At 46.7% G+C, this 14231-nt stretch overlaps 1 protein-coding gene across 4 annotated transcripts; it reads left to right on the forward strand.

Annotated features, from left to right (window-relative positions):
- Positions 1 to 888: 888 nt before the first annotated feature.
- Positions 889 to 5572, forward strand: Fbxo39 (F-box protein 39). 4 transcript variants are annotated; one of them, XM_059271122.1, is made up of 4 exons: positions 889 to 1018; positions 2888 to 3993; positions 4482 to 4658; positions 5233 to 5572. In XM_059271122.1, exons 2-4 carry the CDS (start codon positions 2968 to 2970, stop codon positions 5359 to 5361), a joined length of 1332 nt encoding a protein of 443 aa, XP_059127105.1. In that variant the 5' UTR covers positions 889 to 1018; positions 2888 to 2967; the 3' UTR covers positions 5362 to 5572. The 4 variants fall into 4 exon arrangements, with proteins under 4 accessions (XP_059127105.1, XP_059127108.1, XP_059127106.1 ...); XM_059271123.1 differs by having other exon boundaries at positions 898 to 1001; XM_059271124.1 differs by lacking the exon at positions 889 to 1018 and adding an exon at positions 1069 to 1172.
- The last annotated feature ends 8659 nt before the right edge of the window (positions 5573 to 14231 follow it).

Consider the following 14231-nt stretch of genomic DNA (forward strand, 5'->3'; position numbering starts at 1 on the left):
GTCTTGAGCTATCTTAAATAGGCACTTGTCGTCCACATCTGTGTGTGACCTAATATCCTGTGACTCTTAGGTAAAGGTTTTGGAACATATGAGCAGATTCCTACTGCTAAGAAAGTCATCGTACGGCACCTGGGACCCATAGCAAGGTCTCCCTGCTTTAACGTGGTTATTTGGGGCACACTGAATCTGTATTTCTGGGGCATGATCACTCATATTTGGCTCCAGAATAAACTATTTCTTCATCTCCTTTGAAGTGGGAGCCGTGTCTTTCACGTCGGAAAGGAGGAGGGTGACAAGGTGAATGGTTGAGGCAGCTTTTCTGGGGACTGACAGAATGCTCAACCTTCAGCCCTGGGCTTCAGCAAAAACGTTACTCACCAAGCAAGATGGGTGGGTTAGATGTGCACCACCTTCTGGAAGCTGGGAAGGGGAACCGAGCTCAGGCTTTGTTAGGTTCAAGTCAGATCTGCTTGCAGACCCGATTTGAAACCTACCCTTTGAGGGTGAGGGGCTACCTCATCTGAGAATAGGAGAGTGGAGGCCCACGGCTAGCGGCTAGCGTGGGGGTGGAAGGAGTACTCATCTGAGGACAGCAATGGAGGCCCAGAACTTCTGGAGGTCAAAACTGGAAGGAACGGACCTGAGCACAGTGTTGGGATCAGACCTCTTCCCTGCTGCAGAGGTAAGAGCAGGGAGCCTGGCGAGCTTCCCAAGGTGCGCCTCCCTCCAGCCTCCTGCCTCCTCCTGGTGCTTGCCTGGTGGGTCTGTGCAGCGCCCTCCCCAACAGTGGATCTGGCAACTCCGGGTTTGGGACCCACCGACCGGCGGGCTCCAGCAGAGCCAGTGGGTGACGGCGCGTCACAAAGGCGGCGGTGGCCTTGGCCGCTGCGAGGGCAGGGCGCTGCCCGGGTTGCTCTCAGAGTCGGCGTGGGAGCAGCAGCGCGGGCGGAGGGGCAGGCGCGCTCGGCGTCCCTGCAGCCCAAGCGGGGCGCAGCGAGTCGGTAACGGGAGGCCCAAGGCACGCAAGCACCCGGCGGCGGCGGGCAGCTTGTGGCCCCGGCGGTGCAGCCGCGAGGCCCGCGTGGGAGGGGCGGGCTGCCCTGATGATGGGACAGCCTTAAGTTTTCCTCGCTGGTTGGCAGCTGTGTCATATTATGGTGGACCAAGCTGAGGTTTGGGAATACTACCGTAGGTTCGAATCCCACACCCATACATTTAGAACACCATCTCACTAGGAAACTTTCTTGACCTCCCAACACCCTCCGATTCTCTATTTGCAAAATGGGCGTGTTCCCATCTTCACAGAAAAAAAAATGCAGAAGTACCTTGGCCTCAACTTACTAATGGCAGCCAGAGTTCACAGCAGCTCCTTCTACCTCCCAGCTGTATTCTCCACATCAGTTCTTTCAAGTTTCCCAAAACTAGGAAAAAGGAATGACTATTCCTATTAACAGACTAGACATTGAGACACGAAGAGATTTACTAAGATCACAGTAGCAATTGATAGACCACTAAGTCCCATTACCTTCTGCCAGTGGGAGTGTCATTTATTACTTGGGGCAGCCTTGAAAAAAAGAAGTATTTAACTCAGGAACAGGAAAAGGCTCAGTGCGTAAAGCACTGGCCATGCAGGTGTGGGGACAAGAGTTCGAATCCATCCCCAGGACCCATATAAAGCTGTAGTTGTAATCTAGGTTATCTACAGCAAGAGAGAAATTATAAAAAAAGACTCTGTTTCAAAATAGGTGAAAGGTGGAAACCTATACCAGAGGCTGTCCTCTGGCCTCCACATGTACACCACAGCACATGTGCACACACACATCTATAGCTCTGTAGCCCACTGACATATTCTTCTAGCCTGTGACTTTGCCTGGGTTTGATTATGTGACACCCCCGCCCACCCAGCATACACACACACACACACACACACACACACACACACACACACACACACCGTTCTGGGAAGCACCACATGCCCAGTTTATGCAGTGCTAGGGATCAACCCTGAACTTCAAGTGTGCTAGACAAGTACTCTATTACCAAGCAACACCCCAGCTTTTGGTTTGATTTTTTTGTTTTTGTTTTTGTCTTCATTTTTCCATATTCCCGTTTGGCCTCTTGATCCACACTGTCCCTGGTAGAGGCTCATAACCTTGGACGGTTTGTTTACAAGCAAAGTTTTGTTTGCTCGTTTGTTTTGTTAAATAGACTTTACAAGTTTGTGATATGAAAGCCATTGTTACCCCCATCAGTGTGAGCACATCACATGCCTTCACGCTTCTGTGGCTTCACACATACTGTTCCTTCTGCCTGTAATACAGTCAGCTTTTCCTCTGCCACTAGGCCAGCCTGGTCTGCCTTGCATAGGCTACTCGTCCTTCAAAACTTATCACAGATATCACCTCTTCTGAGCAGCCCTTGGCTCTTCCTCCTTACATGGAAACCAGTCACTTCTTATCTGTGCTATCCCCCCTGTATTGTGAGCATGCCTGGGTCTCCCCACTTCTCTTGCTGTGTTAACACTCACTGGGTGTTTTGTTTTCTTGGAGACAGAGTCTTGCTACATAGTCCAAGACGACTGGGACTCGCTGTGTAGCCCAGGCTAGCCTTGAGCTTATGTTCTTTCTGCCTCAACCTCCTGTGTCCTGGGATTACAGGAATATGCCACCACAGGCAGCTTCTCACTATGCTGAAGTTGGGTGCTGGTCTGTGACCCTGGATGAACATGCAGTCTTCACAGGTGTGGGGTGTGTCCTGGATTCACTAATGCACCACCTATGTCTGGCCCAGTGTCTGATACAGTACGGGAGAAGCACAGAGAAGGTTTGTTCAGTTGAGTTTGATTTCTGCTTGGCAGGTAACAATCTTCCTTTTTTACCCCTCACAGAGAACACGTGATTGTATTTCTTTCCCCATTTTGGGAAGCCCTGCTCACCACACTACTACACTGTACATCTGGGTCCTTTGATGGACGAAGAAGGTGAAGTGATCCAGCCCCAAGAGCAGAGCTGCTGGGCCACTCTGCCAGATGTGTGCCTGCGACGTATTTTCTGGTGGCTAGGAGACAGGGACAGGTCCAGAGCTGCCCTGGTCTGCAGAAAGTGGAACCAGATGATGTACTCAGCTGACCTCTGGCGATACAGGACCATCACGTTCAGCGGGAGGCCATCTAGGGTACATGCATCCGAATTTGAGTCAGCGCTCTGGTACGTTAAGAAATTTGGCCGCTACCTGGAACACTTGGAAATCAAGTTCCTGAACCCTTACAATGCTGTCTTGACCAAGAAGTTCCAAGTCACCATGAGAGGCCTCCTGTCGTGCCTCGGCAAGAGTAACAACCGCCTAAAGTCACTCTCTATCCAACACCTGGAGCTGGACCGCCTGGTCTGGAGAAACAGCATCAGGGGGTCACTCATCAAGAGCTTGAGTTTTTTCTTAAAGAAAATGGGCAAGCACCTGGACCATCTCAGCCTGAAAGGGGCCCGGCTGACAGTGGAGCAAGGCTGCCACATCCTCAACTCCTTGAGCTACCTTCGGAATGAGAACTTGGCCTCAGAGCTCAACATTGAGGACTTCTTCAGCCATCACCTGGCCGTCTATGGCAGCTCCCAGTTCAACAAGGCCATGGCTACATTCCACAACCTGATGTTCCTAACACTCAACTACAACTGTATCTCTGACGAGCTGCTCGAGACCTTGAGTGAGAACAATGCTGGCACCCTCCGGACCATGAATATCAAATGCCACGTTCATGACCCCCACGGCCAGGTAGTTTGGGGCATGTCCTGGGCCAAGCTGGCCAGGCAGGCCAGCAACCTAAAGGTGAACTTCTTCTTCGAGCGAGTCATGAAGTATGAGCGCCTGGCCCGGATCTTGCTGCAGGAGATTCCAGTCAGAAGCATCAGCCTAAGAAGTTGCTATTTCAGTGACCCAGACTGGTCCATGCGGCCCACTCTGACAGACATTCTGCCCTCCTTCCGGAACACCCTGCAGGTAATTGGCAAGTGAGGCCCCCAGGAGCTGGTGAGGAGCTATTGCTCACAGGAAAGCCTGCTCTCTGTTCTCTGCTAGGCTTCTACATGCTCTTAATTCTTTGTCAAAGTTCTAGATGCTACCAAGCACACTTGCAGGCCTCCCACACACTCCTCACAAGACCACTGTTCACTCCCTGCACATGGGATTCAGGGAACTTCTGGGCTGGCTGTCAACCAAGAAAACCTCCCTTACCCTTATTGGAGAGCTGTGAAGCCTGAGCCAGGAGATGCCTTGCCGGCGACAGGCAGCCTCTTCCCACTGGCTCACAGCAGTAAACAGGCATCCCCATGGTTCGTTCCTGTGGTCAGCAATAAGCTGGGGATGAGAAGAACCAAACTTGACAAAAAGCCAAATTTGACTTAAGTCCCTGGAGACCTCCAAGTTTCCAGGCAATCCCGGCACCTCTGACCCCTTCCCCCCACCCTCCTTCTCCGGTGCTTTTCTAGAAGTTAACATTTGAGTTCAACAACAATCACGAGGCATTAGATGAGCAGCTACATCTCCTCATCCTGGCTTGCCGAAAGCTGTTTTACTTCAAAATCTGGGCTTTCCTGGACGTTAAGTTTGTGGAGCGAATCCTGAAGAGCCAGGAGGAGGGGCAGTGCTCCCTGCGCACACTAAAGGTGAGCACCCTCAGCTGTTTGCAGGGGTGGAAGCGGGGGACATCTAGACTCGGCACTTCCACTCTGACGCAGGTTGGAAATTGGGACAGGAGACAGACCCAAGACAGGCACTGCTCTTGATTCTGTCCGTGGGAGACGTCCAGCCCCACAGACAGGATCTGGACATCTCTTCTGCTCGGTCTCCTGGGGGGGGCTCTACGTCCACGAAGCCAGCCAACTTTGTCTTTACCGAAGATGTATATTTTTTGATGTTACTGCCTAAGCATAGCGTTCACATTATAGTAGGTATCATCAGCAACCCAGAGATAATTTGCACACACTGTTCCATTTTACACAAGGGACTTGAGCATCCACGCATGCACCTTAGATGCCAAGGGGGGTCCTGGAATCAATCCCTCATAGATACCAAGGGAAACTGTGCATAGGCTTTTTCCGATTCAACCATTAATTGTGTGTGTAGATGCATTTGGATGGTTGTCAGGTCTTAAGTGATATAGTCATCTCTCTCTCTGTGTGTGTGTGTGTGTGTGTGTGTGTGTGTGTGTGTGTGTGTACTGTTTCTTTATCGGCACAGGTGAGAATTTATACAAACCGATATGAGACAAATGAAGAGGACAGGACCCTACGGGAAATTTACAGGAAATACAGAAAGCTGATCGATTCAGAACTTAACTATTTTGTCATCGCCTACCCCATGATGTAAAGAGTGCTCTCCAGAGGAAGACATCTAGACGCACTTGGGACCTGAAAACCTGGTTCCCGGTGAATTACATTTGGGACTCGCATGCCCTCATCCCTTTTTCTTCTCTCTCCTTTTTGCCAGTTCTACACCATCATGAACAGCCTGGCAATGGCTGGACTGCTGGTGATGGCAAGGCCCCCGAGCGTCTTTAAAGTGCTATCTTTGCCAACAATCCCGGCTAATCGCCTTTTGTCACCAAAGTGCAGTTTGGTGTAGTTTTTGTTTTGTTTTGTTTCGGTTGGTTGGTTTGGTTTGGTTTTAGACATTCCCACTCAGCCACAGAGCAAACTCAAAGTAGTTTTCTGCTAAAGGAGTCTGACTCCTGCTTACCTGAATAGATGTGACCAGCCAGTGAACAAACCTTCTACCAACCGACTTTACCCATTTGGAAATGCTTTGTAGCTGGGCGATGGTGGTGCACGCCTTTAATCTTAACACTTGGGAGGCAGAGGCAGTTGAATGTCTGAGTTTAAGGCCAGCCTGGTCTACAGAGCAAGTTCCAGGACAGCCAGGGCTACACAGAGAAACCCTGGAAAAACAAAACAACAACAAAAAAAAGAAATGCTTTGTATCCTGACTGACCTTCATGTCAGAGCCTCCTGACCTTGAGGTGGTCTGGGCCTGATCTCACACACACACAGAACCCACCAGTATGTCCTTGGATGAAGCAGGTCCATTCCCACTTAAGATACCACTTCTCACAGAGGAACTCGGGCGCTGGGTTATCTGCCCTGTGAAAGGCTCCTGCCTCAGCTTGGCCTGTGTCTCCTTTTAGTTTTCTATTCAGGTGGCATCATGTTCAGCCTGCTGTGGACCCTCAAGTCCCCAGGTGGGAAGACAGACTAGAAGTGGCAGTTACACCCATGTCTATAATGAATCTGTAATGTATCCTGTCCTAATGCTATGGTAAGAGGGGAAAAAAAAACTATTTAGAATAATATCGATGACATAAAACACATCTAAAGATATTTTTAAAATCTATAAGAGATGTAACAAAAGTTGATTGGAGGTAGAATTTTGGCGGGTATTTTTGTCTTTTTTATGTTTTCCTTTATTTTTTAACTTTTCTACAATGACAACACCATTTTTGGTAACTAAGAACATGAATTAGGATGTCTCTGAACATGAGTGACCACTGAGTCCTGAAGCTGGGTCACAGATGTTTCTTTTGTTCCTTTGATGTCTTTTAAAGCTTCTTCATTGTTTTTATTTGTTTGTTTCTTTGTTTATGGTTTTTTGAAACAGGGTTTCTCTGTAGCTTTGGATATCCTGGTACTCACTCTATAGACCAGTCTGTCCTTGAACTCACAGAGATCCACCTGCCTCTGCCTCCCGAGTGCTGGGATCAAAGGCATGTGCCACCACCGCCCAGGCTGCTTCTTCATTTTTTTAAATTGACCTATCAAATATGAGATATCGTTATAGCATTATCAAACAAAGTGTTTGATAATTCTCCTCTTCCTCTCCCTCCCCTGTTCACTATCCCCCTTGCAAATCCCTCCAGTCTCTTTTCTTAAATCTCGTGTTCATTTGGCCCCAATCTACCCCTCACCCTGATCATCACACATCCTCCTTTATCCGTTTTTTACTCTCTCTTGGTCTCTTTCCAAATACCTTTAGTTTTACCCACATTTACCTTCATTTACATATATACATGCATACATTACCAGCTAGGATCCCCATGTGAGAGCATGTGGCTTCAGTCTTTCTAAGTTTGGGTCACCTTATATAATATTATACTTTCCAGATTTATTTGCTTTCCTGCAAATTTCATAGTTTCATTTCATTGTCATTATAGCTAAATAAAGTTGTTTTGTGTATATGAGCCTGTATTGGCTAGTTTTACGTTAACTTGACACAAGCTAGAGTCATTAGAGAGGCAGGAACCTCAATTGAGAAAATGCCATAAGATCGGGCTGTAACGGGGAGGGCCCAGGCCATTGTGAGTGGTGTCATCCCAGGCTGGTGGTCCTGGGTTATAGAAGAAAGCATGAGACCGACCTAGGCCCTCTGCATGTGGATGACAGTTGTGAGGCTTGGTCTGTTTGTGGGGTCCCTAGCATTAGGATTAGGTCCTGTCCCTGGCACATGAGCTGGCTTTTTGGAACCTATTCCCCATGCAGGGATGCCTCGCCCAGCCTTGTTGCAAGGGGAGGAGCTTGGTCCTGCCTCAATGTGATATGGCATGCTTTGTTGACTCTCATGGGAGACCTGCCCCTTTCTGAACAGAGGAGGAGTGGATTGGGGGAGAGGAATACATGAGAGATGGGAAAAGGGAAGAGAGGAGGAAAAGGAAACTGTGGTTGATATGTAAAATAAATGAAAAAAAAAATAGTTAAAAAATTAGTAAAAAGAAAGCAGACTGAGCAAGCCATAGAGAGCAAGCCAGTAAGTAGCACTCCTCTATGGCCTCTGCCTCATTCCTGCCTCCAGGTTCCTGCCTTGTTTGAGTTACTATCCTGACTTTCTTTGATGATGAACAGTGATATGGAACTATGAGCAAAATAAGCCCTTTCCTCCCCAAGTTGATTTTGGTCATGGTATTTCATTACAGCAATAGTAACCTGACTAAGACACAGCCACATTTTTATTATCCATTCACCTGTTGATGGGCGTAGAGATGGGTTCCATTGCCTAGACACCATGAATAAGAGTAGCAATAAACACGGATGTGCAAGTGTCTCTATGGAAGGATAATGAGTCCTTGGGGCTTATGCCCAGAAGTGATATAGCTGGGTTACATGGTAATTTTACTTTCAGTTTTTTGAGACATCTCTATACTGATTTTCATAACAACTGTACTAGTTTGCACTCCCTACCAGTAGTGAATAAGGGTTCCTCTTTCTCTGCATCCTCACCAGCATCTGTTGTCAGATTCTTTGATGATAGCTGTTCTGACTGAGGTGTAGTGGTATTCCAAAGTAGTTTTAATTTGCATCTTCCTGATGGCTAGAGGTGTTAGATACTTTTTAAAACACTATTAGCCATTTGCATTTCTTCTTTGGGAACTATTTATTCCGTTGGCCCATTTGTCTATTCCTTTGAGACTTTTGTGCACAAAGTTGCATTCTGTTCTCTTTTTCAGTAGCTGTAAGATGGCTACAGTAGCTGGGCAGTGGTGGCCAGAGGCAAGCAGATCTCTGTGAGTTCGAGACCAGCCTGGTCTACAGAGTGAGTTCCAGGACAGCCAGGACTATTACACAGGGAAACACTCTCTTGGGGAAAACAAGATGGTTGGTTCATTTCAGAGTCAGTTTTTCCCTGTTTTACTTTTGATAAGATATGCTTTTGCTTGTCAGACCTTTGTTGAAGTTAACAGCTAACTTTTTTTTCAAAGTGCTTTCACAGCCACTCTGTGGGACTATCCCTAGATGCTGATTGGAAGAGACAGTTAATGTTTGCCTGCCCTTCAGAAGAGATCGTTCTGGTGAAGGCAAGGGGGCTCCCACCTGTAGGAAGCCCTCAGGTCTGATGGGAAAAGATACCTTACAGCATCATAATATGATGAAACTGAAGTGCCCTGGAGAGCAAGCCAGTCAGTCCTGTGTGGCTCAGGGATTAGAAGGACCCCTCAGCTAGAAATCTGACCATTTGGCAGACAGACCTAATATTTACTTGCAGTCTTGGGCAACCCCTGTGAAAGGGTCTCGACCCACAGATTGAGAACCACTGATATAAGCATACATAACTTCAGAGTCACACACAGCATGAATATGTTTTCTACAAAAGAATAGATTCACTTTACAGGTCTGTACTACTCGGTCATATCCAGCTAGATAGTAGATGCTCCAGTTCCCGTCCCTGTCTCTGCATTGACCTAATACCACATCTCACACCATGCCACCCCTGAAGACCTGCAGGGGCTGAGAAAGTGAGAGTGAGAAAGATCTGTAACACCTTGGTGTGATTGTTAAAGTAATTCTCAACTCATGGACCCCTTGAAAGAATGGTCTCACCAGATCCTCCGACCACAAGGAGAGCTACTGCAAAAAATATTCTGGCTCCCCTGGAAATTAAAATGCAATCAAGATCAGGAGAACTGTGGTGGGAAATTTTGAGCCAGAGAGATTCCCAAATGCACATGTTTTTAAGTGAGTATCTTTTCTAATGATGACATTCTACTGTTTGTAGGCCCCTTGCCCTATGGTGTCTTGTTATTCAGCTTTGACTAACACACAAGGACATAAAGTAGTGCTGTAGAGACTTAAGGTAAAATGCAAGCCATCACCTTCAGACAAAGCAGATTTTCTTTGGGGAAGACTCCAGGGCTGGAGCTCCAGGGTCCCCAAGGCCTGGGTTCTCAGACTGTTTAGGCCACTAATTTATGAGACCCTGAATAAGCTGCTCACACTGTTTAAGCCTTAGTTTTAGGTATTTTTTAAGTGATAGGAGCTGAGAAATCCCACATCCCTAAGTTTCTTAGGATGCAAACCTTGCGACTCAGATCTGTGGTGCTGAGCATGGACATGAGTGGCCACATTGCCCCAAAACACCTGGGCTTGGAAGTCAAGGAACATGGGTGTGAGATCTGGCCCGCCAATCATTGTGTGTTAACTTCTCAGATTAAACAAATATAATACATGAACCTGGTTCATAGATTTTCAATAAATGCTTGCTTTTCTATTGTTCGGTCAATGAGGAAATAGATTCATGAAAAGAAGGTGCCCTACCCACTGTCACCAGCTTGTTGGTGGCAGACCCAATGCCCTAGTTTCCAGATATAGAGCTCAGACCTCTGTCTTCCAGGTAAGCAATAAAATAGGAAGGCTCCGTCCCCTCTTCCTTCCCCCAACACAGCTCATGATGAAGAGACGTCAGTGATTACCTGTGAAGAATGAATTTTCACAGTCCCTCCCTCACTACAACCCCAGAAAGGAGAAACTAGCCAAATCACTTAGAAAGTGCTGGAAATGTCAAACCTAAACCAGCTCCAGAGCAATGCTCCCACATCCTGAAGATTTGGAAACCATTATTCTGTCATTCAATTAATGAAGAAGGAATCAATGGAAATTTCTGTGGTGCTTTGCTTAGCTCCAAAATGCTACTGTGTAAGATACAAAACACTGCTGAGATGTTAGGATATTGGGACTGGAGAGATGGCTCAGCAGTTAAGAGTACTGGTGGTTCTTCCAGAGGACCCAGGTTCAGTTCCCAGCAGCTACACAGCAACTCTGCTCCATGGCTCCATCTGATGCCATCTTCTGGCCTCTTTAAATGCCAGGCACACATGTAGTGCCCAGACATGCATTCAAGCAAAACACCCTACATTTTTTTTAATGTTAGAATGTCTTCATTACAAGGGCTGGAAAATGGGAGTTAAGGAGGATTATTCCATGAGCATCTGTGTCTAAAGCAATAGAGACAGTTTCACATGCTAGAATGTATGTTAAAGGCTTGGCTTTAAAACCCCAAGCTGGCTGGGTGGTGGTGGCACACGACTTTAATCCCAGCACTCAGGGAGGCAAAGGTAGGCAGATCTCTCTGAGTTCGAGGCTAGCCTGGTCTACAGAGCGAATTCTAGGACAGTCAGAGCTGTCTTGAAAAACAAAAACAAAACAAAACAAAAAACAACCCAAGCTGCCAAACCCCCATCAAGTGGTTCCTAGGGAAAAAAAAAGTGCTTCTCCCTATATGCTGACCTCCTATCCCAATTCCACCTCTCTTCAGGTTATCCTGTCCCTAGCCAGTGGAATCCCAATGCAGTTCACGCTTTGTTTCTCCAAAGTCTTGTGATTAAAATGCTCTTAGCTTGGGCTGGGGATGCAGCTCAGGAGGAAAGCACTCACTTGGCATGAGGTCCTGGGTTCCATCCTCAGCACAGGAAAAGACAAAACAAGATCGGTGGTGAACTCCTGTTATCCGGCCCTCGAGAGGCTGAGACGGGAGATTTTCAGGAGTTCAAGGCCAGACGGAGTACTACAGTGAGTTTCAAAAACAAACACAACATGAAGTTCTTACCTCCAAGTCCAGTGGGCTTCTTTTCCTGTCGTGTTTTATTCTCTGCTGCCACTAGCTGCAGGAACTTGCCCAAGAACCTAGTTCTTTACCTGTGGGGTCTGTAATTGTGAAACAAACCCTTGGTCTCAAAGACCTTTGGTTTAAGCAATGAAACTCTTTCAAGCCAAATATTTGGAGTAAAGTCAAAGATAGGACTGTATCTTTATGATATTTTACTGCTTGCTTACATTCTTTTTTTCCTTAGCTGACTTACCATCATCCATGTTTATGCGACACAGAGTGATGACTCAGTCCTTGTGCAAAGTATGTGACAACCACATCAGGACCCAAAGCATTGCCATGCCTTTGTTTCTCATTCTTCCAACAAATATCTGATCAGGTGCTACAGACCACAAGCTCCTCACCATCTCATTGTAAAAGATCGTGTGAGGCATCTATATCTTACCTCACCGTATTTTGGTACCCACTATCCAGCCTCTATTTGCTTCCACGTTTCCCAGCCTCTAACAATTTCTATTACACTCCCTTTCTCTTTAAGAACAACTTTTCCAGCTTCCATATTTAAATAAAAGCATGCAATATTTATCTTTCAGTGTCTGGCTTCTTTCCCTTAACATAATATCCTCCATTCCCAACATTTTTTGCTGACAATTCTGATGCTTTTAGAATTATGGATGTCACTGTTTTGAGGGGGAGGGGAAGGTCGTCACTAACTCAAAAGAAGCAAGACAAAATATATCATATGCAAACATACAGACAAATGACATACATAGATAGACAAAGTGGAAAGGGAACCATTAGAGAGGAGGAGAGGAACCAGCAGGAGGGGAAGGACAGGGGGTTAGTGAAGGGTCAATTTGAGCAAAGTACAGTCATATGTAGACATGAAAATGTGATCATGAAACCCATTGTTTTATAGACTAATGAAAAAAAAGAAACTTAAAAAAACATTCCTCCCCAAAGAAGCAATCTTTTGTACGTATAACATATCCCTCTTTTGCAATAGATGAACACCCTTTTGTACATATTACCCAAACAGCCATTCCAGAGAGAGACACACAGACATGCTTTCAGATGTTCCTTATGGTTTGCAATCTGAAGCCACAGAACCTGTGGATTCATTGGCTGAATGACACACAGAGACCATCCACCCTGTGCAACTTCCTATGGGTGGTGCCTAGAAAAATAAGTCATTTAATCAATCCGATTTGTGTTTCTCTACACTTAAAAATGCACATATTTTTAAAACAATCATACACGCGCGCGCACGCACACGGCCTAAATGTTCAGGGGTATGTGAGGTTCTTGAGAACATGCACGTTTGCTTCCCACACTGTGAATCCCCAGTGCGTAGAGCCATGCTAGAATCAGAACCTATCCTAGCTGGTCTTGAACGAATAAAATAAGGTCTAGTTTGGAGATCATTCCAACTTAGTTGATAGTAAACAAATATTTCAAAGTGTTGTGTTTTGAGCCATCTTCCTGAGTATTACGACAAATGCACCCGTTGAAAGCAGATAGTCAGAGCGCAGAGTTTATGAGCCTGACGTGATAGTGTGATCGATTTCAACGAGAGTGTTCTGTAGGATGCCACCAGGGGCTGGTAATGTAAGGAAGGCATTTCAGTGAGACGAAGCCTCACAAATCACCTCCCATATTTACTCAATGTTCCTCTTCACACACGAGTGAATGAAAGCCAGCTTCAGTGGGGTCTCACCTACCTCCCCTTGAGAAGTTACTAAAAACCAGAGATGACCCCAAGTGTGCATGCTTTGTCAGCCAGCACCGTCCCTAGAGAGTGTATCCAATCCCTTCTCTTCCTCTGTCCCCAAAACTTGCCAGGTGTCCACAAGTCCATCAGGGGCTGCCTGTGGTTGAAGAATAAAACAACCTCATAGAAACAGACTCAGAAAGGCAGGACAAAGCTGAATACTGAAGGGCTATTACAAATAGAAAATTATCTCCAACTAAAATGTCCTTCAGTTGGACAATGGGTGACGTCAGCACTAGTAGCTCCCAGTCATGTTGGCAATTTAATGACGAGGGCTAAGCTTCATGTCTTGACATGCACATCCTTCAAGACCCTGAGTGAGAACAGCAAGCTTCCAGCCAAAACACCTGCAGTGAGTCTGTTTTTTTGAAAACTCTCTGGAGCTCTGGGTGTATAGGGCCTTGACTAAGCCAAGAGTCCAGAGGTCAGTCCCACCTGAGCTGGCTACATCATTCAGTATTGTTGACTATTCATGAGGTCAGAGTTGTTTTCAATATTTGACCTTCCCGGCAAAATCGGCCACTCAGGGCTCCTTCAGTCCTTCAGACTCTTAGGGCTTGCTACTCGGTGCCGTGACCTCCATCCTACCTTCTGGCCATCTCTGCCATTCTTCAAGCCAAGATACCACAAGCGAACACGATCTTAACGGATGATAAGCAGTACTGCACACTTAGCAGTCATGTCTCCCTTTCCCTAAAAACAAGGGGACTGGACCCTGAAAGACAAGCTTCCTTTCTTGGCTGTTGAGGACACTAGAAAGAAATTCCTGAACTTCATAGCTCTCCTTTGCTGAGCAGGTGGAAGACAGCATGGACAGAAGTGAAAGGCTATAGAGGCAGAGAACCTGGCCTGGCCTCTGGACCCACCCACAATTTCTGATAGGCTACAGCTCATGACCCTCGGGGGTAACAGATTGAAAACCCCACACTTCTCTCAGCCTACTTTCCAAAACCTCCAACCATGGTCAACCTTGCCCAATCCCTGTCTCTCACCAGAACCTGACTTGAACTTCACTGTGGTCTATGCAGTTTGATCCCAGTCCTCCTCCTCCTCCTCAATCTTGGTTTGTATCACCCTTGTCCCTTTCTCTAGATGCTGGCTG

Source organism: Peromyscus eremicus, chromosome 8a (assembly GCF_949786415.1).
Source record: "Peromyscus eremicus chromosome 8a, PerEre_H2_v1, whole genome shotgun sequence".
Lineage (NCBI taxonomy): Eukaryota > Metazoa > Chordata > Mammalia > Rodentia > Cricetidae > Peromyscus > Peromyscus eremicus.